The 8,686-nt window shown below is 44.2% G+C and overlaps 1 protein-coding gene across 1 annotated transcript in view; it reads left to right on the top strand.

The window, feature by feature from the left end:
* Positions 1-5,257, top strand: part of LOC119395858 (thiopurine S-methyltransferase) — a gene marked incomplete in the record, with an annotated part of 116,665 nt that extends 111,408 nt beyond the window's left edge. Inside the window, 1 exon segment of the mRNA XM_049416791.1 lies at positions 5,013-5,257. Coding sequence (XP_049272748.1) covers positions 5,013-5,131 — 119 coding nt within the window.
* Between the last annotated feature and the right edge of the window lie 3,429 nt (positions 5,258-8,686).

Here is an 8,686-nt window from a genome sequence, read left to right on the forward strand (position 1 = left end):
GTCGATCGACTGAAGCCGCATTATGACCCACCAGCTGTACCTGTTCCTTAGGTCGCCAGGATGGCTCCTTTTCCGCGGGGGAGTGATTTGCAACATGATACGGCGCAGACAAGAACGCCCGCGAAAGAAGAAGATGAAGACGGTGGCTGTTGGCGCTCGCGCTTGCTCGGCTTGGAGCGCTGATCGCTTCAGCTGTGGCAATCTTTTAATAAACGCGTTACTGTCTCAACGTTGCATACCATCAAGGTGTTTAAAATTGCGTATCTATGTATTTGCTGTTAAAGGAACACACCGCCTAATGCTTACCTAGTGATGTTGCGCCTCAGATATGCGTTATGTTTGCTTTTTGATCAGCAATGTACACAAGTATGAACCTAGTCAGCCGTTCACGATGGCTGGCCCTTGGGCAAGTGGTTCAACTTTAGCCGAGTGGTTGAATCGAGGGACGTGCCGACAAACAGAAAGACAGACAGAAAGACAGACAGAAGGACAGACAGAAAGACCAAAATTTCTGCGTTTAAGTTCCCCAAGAAAGACTATCGTCTTTAAAAAGGCTATTGGTTGCGCCCACTATGCGCCCGCAACCAAGGAATATTGGTTGCGGGCGCATAGTGAATAATTCGCTAATTCGCAGATTGATGAATTATGGCGTAGTGGGAACTTCGCAATTTTAATTGCAGGAGGCATGCCAGGTTGGCTTAAAACGACCAGTGTAACGCGCACAATGTTCCTTTCGGCAAAGCTGAGGTTCCTATGTAGAAGTGAAGCCTGGCTAGCGAATTAGAAGGAGAAGTGAATGAGGCCATTTACGCTACCGCGATCTATTTATGAAGGCGAAGCTTCAGCATACTTTACGCTTGTATTTTATCCATAGGCTTCTTAACGTTTACGTTTTTACGGGTTACCGGAGCCGTTGACAGCGGTGGTGGAGGTGGTAGCGACGCCTTGTAGTGTTTTGTCCAACAACAATACCTTTGCAAACATTATCAGTCATGTCAATGTTTTCTTAAAAACAAAACAGAGAGATACCGTGAGGTAATGATTACTTGACTGTCAGTGCTTTACACCATCCCACTAATAAAACGAGTAAATATTGGTGCGTCTTTAGTTAGGTTCTGCATCATCAAGCGTCGCTACTAGCGTTGACCATCACGTATACTTCTCCGGAAACCCGTAAAATCGTAAACGGCAAGAAGTATATGGGCAAGTTAAAAATAGGGACTTTTAGCTTTTGCGTATACTCTTTTTCGTTACCGTGTTACCGAAATACCGGATTGCGGTAAGCATGTTACCGGAACGCAGGTTTTAGAAAAATTTTAGCCTCCCATACGTAAACGTTTACGTGCGTACGTCAATGTATACCTTTACGTTTGCGCAAACCACTAAATGATGATAATATTAACTGCTTCAAACTATATTTATTTAGATAACGTTCAATCACCTCTGCGGCAAAATTTCACTTCAGGTTCTTATCGTCTACGGTATCCCGTGAAACCATAATAACGGACACGTTGGTTTTCGCCTAGTGTTTTTAAGAGAAAAACGATATAAAAAGGCAACTAATTCGTAATTACGCCTCTGCAAGGCATTTACACCAGAAGTAGAATGCACCACGCTTCTACAAAAACAATTTTGTGCTTGCCTGATACATCTCGGCCCCGCTAGATGACACCACCTAACCGCCCTCTCAAGGGCTTTAGGCCTCTAACGTTTAGGGCTTCGGTATTCTAGCTCACTCTAGCTTCGGTAATCCGGATCATTCAACGTGGCCGTAATTGGCGCTCGCACGTCGGCTTATTTTGACTGTGCGGCTGGAGTCTCCGAAAAGCGGATATCGCGAGTAGCCACGAAGGAATGTGAATTTGCGAGGTATGGCCGTAACCGTAAAACCTATCTGGCGGGTAGTTTACGTTTCGTGAAAGCAAATCTATGGTCCGTGAAGGCCCGCGCATGCGCAGATTCCATCTGATATCCGGTAACAAGGTAAAGTAAAAAAAAAATCACAGCATATCCACGGGGTGAATGATGATGAGTGGGGCGAAGCTACGGAGGGAATCATCTGTAAACCGTGAAACTCTTCCGTGAAATGCGCCCAGTATATAATATAAAGAGTGTGAAACATCGTGTATATATTAAACATCAAACTTTTATTGTACTGTTGGTTTACGTGGTCCCTTCATTATCACTTGTGATCGGTGAAATGCAAGGAAGAAGTCCGCTCCCGAGCGAAAGAGCGCCAAGAGCGACCGCATTCCCCGCTCGCCCTGTGCGAATTAAAGGCAAGGCTAGAGGGAAGACAGGACGCGCGTTCCACGACGCGAGGTCGGTAGCATGCCCAACGAAAGCCAACGGAACGCGATCGTGCAAGTGCTCCGGCTTCGCATCGCCTCATGGTTCCATTTAGCGTCCCAAAACCAAACATATTGCTCAAGGTGTGCCTTGCGTTTTTCGTAGAAATAATTTCTTTATCATGTACATTAAGACGAAAAGTTGAAAGCTCACTAGAGTGTATCGCCCGCAAAGTATGTCTTTTAGTGTGATTTAACTCTCGTACGGCAGGGTCCTCGCGCCGTTGCCGGTCCACCTCGCCCGTTGACGATCGGGCGAGGTGGCTACATGCAACTACTACTACTACACTTTAAGAAAAACATCTGGCGTTCTTTCGTTCTGCTTTTACAAAACATCTGGCGTCTTTCGTTGGTTTATTTCATCAATCAACGGCGTTTTGAACAAAATTTTTATTGTTTAATCACGCACAGGAGAAATCTCACCAGGCACTACCTTGGAGGTAAACAATGGCTGCTAATGGCAATGAGAGACAGAAGAAGTCGGCTTTTAGCTAACACTTAAACTTCTACTTCTACTAACGTTTCCTACTGGAACATGCCAATGGCTGCTAATGGGGAATGAGAGACAGAAGAATTCGGCTTTTAGTTAACGCGCACGCTGCGAATTTTTTATTGTTCAACAACGCACAGGAGAAATCTCCCACCGGCACCACCTTGGAGGTCAAAGCGTAAGACTTGTTACTCACTACTACGACCACGACGACTACGAGGGACGAACGGGTGCCGCCTTAAGGAGCTTCGCCCCTAAAAGTATACTTACAAGCTAAAAGGCCTTATTCTCTAATTATGTTCTCAGTTTCACTTTTCCTGTCACTTAGGCCGTCATCCGCTCATCGCCTTATTGAGACATTGCGGTACCAATGCTTGCGATGTTCTCTTGGAACCCCCGTCCCCAAATACAAATCTGGAACTATATTACATTTGCATTCGCACCCACCTCTCATACCATCTCGTACCACGGTCCTAGCCACGTTGTTGAGCCCGTACCAACGTACCACGTTGTACGTACCACGTTGTACGTACCACGTTGGTACGTACCAACGTACCACGTTGTTGAGCCCGCCAAGTCGTAATCACGCACGCAAGAACACAGAAGTGTGGTTGAGAGAGATTGCAGGAACTTCAAGGAATGAGGACGCGGCGTTATCGTAGAGGTTGAAGCCATTTTTTGGGGCAGAGGTGTTCAGGATATATGTTGTACACAAAAGCCTGCAGCTTCAGTTATCCTTTAAAGCTTTTCTATGGTACATTGATACTAACATTAAGCGCAGCCCTGAGACATTACTTCTTCTACTCACCGTAAATTTTGATTGCGACGCCAAGTTTCATTCCTTGTACCATTTTATTCTGGCAAACATTGGTAATTGTGCTGTCATCCCACTGCATTTTTATTTCTATTTCTTCTCGAAGCACGCAGTCATGTTGATTCGTAGAGATGATGCTTCATTTTTTGTATTTATTTAAGCGGTGACTGCATTTTATGCTGCAGAAACACCTTACTGATGCGCCTGCTATCGTTGGTGTTTTGGCAGCCTTAGCTATGAATTTGTGGACGTCCAGTTCATACGAATGTTTAACGAATATTTGTTTCAGTGTTCTTGTTTCTCAGTTCGTACAAAATTGCATGTAAACAGGCCTGTTACTCTGAATATAAGTACAGTTTTGGATTGAAAGTGGTCCTTCTGTTATCCATACGTACGGCATATTGCCACATGCCATCATGTATGAGCCATCCGCTGTGGCACGTACACGCGAGTGGAAGCAGAAGAGAACGTTGTTGTTGCTGGTCTGGTTCTGGCTTATTCCGCTATCTCCTTCCTTTCGGCGTTGCGGTACGCGTCGCGGAGCTGGCGGCTAAACTCTTGCCACGTCGCAAAGGAACCCTCCTGGTTCTCGTACCATGTTTTGGCAGAGTCTTCTAATGCGAAGTAAACCCTCCGCAGCTTGCGACCTTCATCCCATTCATTGATGCCGGTAACTCGATCAAAGTGGTCGAGCCAGTCATCAACATCTTCAAAAATGTCTCCGTGGAAAGACCGTGGTGTCTGCGGTGCATGAAAAACATGCTGGAGCGGAGAAGAATAGGCGTCGTTGGTTTGACTCGCCTAGCTTATAGTCGAGGTTGTCATCTTGTCAAGTCTTGACAAGGGACCGAATTCGTGGGGTAGTCCTAGCAGGCGGCGGCTGCTTCTTGCTGTGGGAGCTGTGGCTGTCTCCAAGTTGCTAGGAGTCACGGCTGGAAATTGGGAGCCAAGGTGCATTTACCCAGTACCTCCACCAGTGTCACGGGCGAAATAAGACAGACAGCCAGGTGTTCACGTCTTCCCCAGAAGCAGACCAGCCACAGCAACGTTCTCTTCTGCTTCCACTCGCGTGTACGTGCCACAGTGGATGGCTCAAACATGATGTCATGTGGCAATATCAACGAGCCTCCATCAGGGTATATATGGGCCTAGTTGTATGCCTGCTTTCACACATTCACGCTTTGCTAATGTTCTCTCCCTTATGGAATAGTCCTTCAGACCAACGAATGAGCCTTATGCACTGTGTTGCGCCTACGAAACAAGCAAGAGGCATGTGTACTCAGGCCTATGCGTATTTCATTTGCGGAAATTACAAAAGCATTAAAGAAACTGCGTTGTACTTGTGCCGTATTTTTTGCAGGAGATGTAGTGGCAAAGGTTGTACTGGTGGATAGCCAGGTCGCACAGACGGCACATTTTGCACCTGGACGAGGACCGTTCACTATCTGTCTCTGGCACATGACTCCTGAATTGTCTTGAAGGCTTGTCATCCATTTAGCCTTAACGGCGAGATTTCCAGGACTAGATTCTGCACTCTGCATACATTTATATGGGATAGATTTGTGCATGGCATACATTTTCGTGGAGTGTACTACTGGAACACCTTTTAACGAAAACCTTTCAACGAGCGGAAGTGACGACTCAGTAAACCACATTCAAGAATTATTTTCCAACGTCGATATTTACATAATTGTAAACTACGTTAACACCCTTGTCGCTAAATATGTTATCGTGATGTCGTTTTCGGAGTACCAGAAAGCTGATTGAATTAATCGCATTTCGAGTCGCAGTTCGGAGCACGTTCACATTCAATTAGCATGCAAAAGCTAAAGCATAAACATTTGAGGTGCACTATTTAGGCGTGTGTTTGTCTAATAAAAGCTGTATTTCTACTGCGAGCAATAAAACTTCTGTGGGGAGACTGTCTCCGTCATTGTGAAGTTTATTTCATTCTTGATGTAGCATGATATGCAATGTTCACAATGCAACATAAATTATTTAAAGATTACATCGATACAAGAACTGCCTGCTTGCATCTGAATGGTTGTTGCTATATTTCCAAACTTTCGCTGCATCCCGTATTTGTTGAAATGTTGAATAGAACCTCGTACGGTTGCATGGAAAAGTATTTACATCATCCTAGAACGACCTGTCCATGTCACAGTGAAGTTTGTTTTAATTGTAACATAGCACGCTTTCCATGTTTCACAATTGCGCGCGAGTTCTTGCTACGGCGTAAGAAATGCAACACCTATGACTTCCCTCGCTGAAATAATCGCAACAATTTCATACTGCTTACTCATGCCGAAATTATTAAAGTATCAATGTACTAAGTAGGGTTAACATTAAAATACGACGAGGGCTGCTTGTAATGTGGGATTGTTGGTGAATCATTTGAACAGCTTTGATGTAGTGCCAAACGACACATGCTATGTTACACGGTTTCGAAACGTGTTACGTTACATGATTTCGCTTAGGTAGTTTGGATTTATTCGCGCATGTCTCTGCGTGATGCCACGTATTCCATTGTCTGTCTGGCGATTGTGGTATATCAGTGGTCTGGTTTGGAAAATGAACATGTTCTTGCTAGTAGCCCAGTGAGGTGTCCTCGTGTTCCTTCACGTGTACGGGTGTCGTCTCGCGCTACATCAAAGCTGTTTTAAATACGGGCATGCAGGAACATCAAAGAAAAAGAAGTGGTTTGCTTTTTTTATTTTCCTGAAATACCAATTGGGGAGTCCAAGGCATGTGCATGGTTTCTTAGGATGTATGTTGGGAAATGAAAGAACGCTATTTTTAACAGAAGAGAGAAATAAGTGGTCTTCGCTGTCTATAAGCCGTAAGGCCAGAATCCAACCTCACTATTTTCGCTCATTTGCAATCATAATGACGCAAGCACTTATTTTTTTCATATCTCACTCGCTAAAACTGCTAGACACGTTCTCGCTCGGCAAAAGCCGCGCCTTGTTGCATCTTAAGTTCATGGAATTAAGTCATGATAGGAATCCTATTCCCCGCGCAGTGCGAATAGGAGGGAACGTTCCACAATTTAATCGTTAATAATTATACGTCGTCCCTTACGTATGTAACCTCCGGTGTTCCACAGGGTAGTGTGCTAGGACCCTTGCTTTTTCTTATTTATATCAATGATCTGCCTAATAATATTTCATCCTGCATGCGTGTATTTGCCGATGACTGTATATTATATCGACCAATTTGGAGCCCTGGTGATCACCTCATTCTACAGCATGACCTTCAGCTCGTTACCAATTGGTGTGAAGCCTAGCAAAGGAGACTCAACTCATCTAAATGTACAATATTGACATTCTCGCGTAAAACTTCAAATTATACCTTTTCGTATTGCATAAATAAAATCCTAGTCTCTCAGGCATCGTAATACAAATATCCATGCGTTAATCTTACACCAAGCCTTTCCTGGACCTCTCAAATCACTACCATATGCGCTAGCGCTTCCAAATCTCTTGGGTATATTCGGCGCCACTTACGTCACTGCCAAACTCACAGGCGTAAACTAGCGTTCTTAACTTTTGTACGTCCGCAGCTTGAATTCGCGTCATGAATACTAAATCCTTCCTCTCATGAATACTTAATCTGTATGTTAGAAGCTGTCCAAAGTCGTGCTAGCCGATTTATTTCCCGCAATTATAACTACCAGTCAAGCATAACGCAAATAAAACTCAAGCTCTCCCTTCAAACGCTAAGTAGTTCAGGTGACATGCCACTCTTGTCCTTGTTCCATAGATATGTTTATCAAATGAAACCATCAAACTTGTGACTGATACGCGCGTCGTGCACATCACAACATCTTCACAACGGCTTAAGTTTTAAACGCATCTATGGAACACTGACGCATATAACTTTTCGGTTTGCCACATGCTATTCGGTTATGGAATTCGCTGCGTAACAGTACTGTCGCGCAAGCACATAAAGATAAGTTTAGGGAAGTCCTGATTCTGCAGTTATCGTCGTAACAAATATTCACATTCATCAAGTTGCACATTCCGTTGTAACGCGTAATCCAAACTTTTTTTCCCTTTCTTTCGCTCTTGTGAGTAATGTGCCAAGTTGTGTGCTACCATGAAAATGCCTTTCTTTTTTTCTTTTTTTCACTGGATGTTTTCAGTATCTCTGTAGTATTTTTCCTAATTTTAGCACTGCTTCGCAAACAGTCCTTTGTAGTGTATGCTTTGTTGCTCTATCTTTGTTTACGCGACCAACGCGACGCTCTATTTGCACCCATGAGTGTTATTTTTTCATTGTTTTTCTGGGTATTGTTAGTATTGCTTTGCCATTTCATTCCATATGCTTCACCGTCCTGCAAGTACATTATTATTGCAGACTCATTTCGCACTGATGTATCGGTTTCTTTTGTTTCCTTTTGTTCTCTGATGCTCCCCTTACTCAATGCTTTCCATGGGGCTTGTTAGGTACTGTTAAATAAAAAAAATAAAATGAAGTGAACGTAAAACAAAAATAAGCTGGGATGTTCTATGACGCATGCATAAAAGCCGACGCGTTTCACCGGAGCATTAGCTTTTCGACGATTTACGACTATGCTCGCCGCTGTCAATTCGCTTTGTTTGACGCGTAAATCCCCTTATGTAAAAGTTTAATGGGGAGCTCGATCTACTTCGGTATAATTGTATTAACCACTGAATCTTCAGCACAATCGAAGTTCCGCAACATTAAGGAGGACTTGGAAGAAAAGTTTGGTTGTTATCGTGTGATGTTCTTCAATATATGGGCGCATCTTCTTGTGCCACCTCCTGTGCATTTACTAAATTCATCATGCGCGCCAGATCAGCGACGCAACATGTCCACCGATTCCAGAGCCTGCGCGGCTTCTGGGACATCACAACCATTCTGTTTGTCGGCATTCTCGTCTTCGCCGTCCACTCCTATTAGCTGGCGCGCAATGTCCCCTTTGGTCAGGCGGCAAAACCGTGTCGGAAATCAAAGCAACACAACAAAAAACAAGACGAAATCGGTGAAAGGCGTGGTCCCTTCAGATAG

Source organism: Rhipicephalus sanguineus, chromosome 6 (genome assembly GCF_013339695.2).
Source record: "Rhipicephalus sanguineus isolate Rsan-2018 chromosome 6, BIME_Rsan_1.4, whole genome shotgun sequence".
Taxonomy (NCBI): Eukaryota; Metazoa; Arthropoda; class Arachnida; order Ixodida; family Ixodidae; genus Rhipicephalus; species Rhipicephalus sanguineus.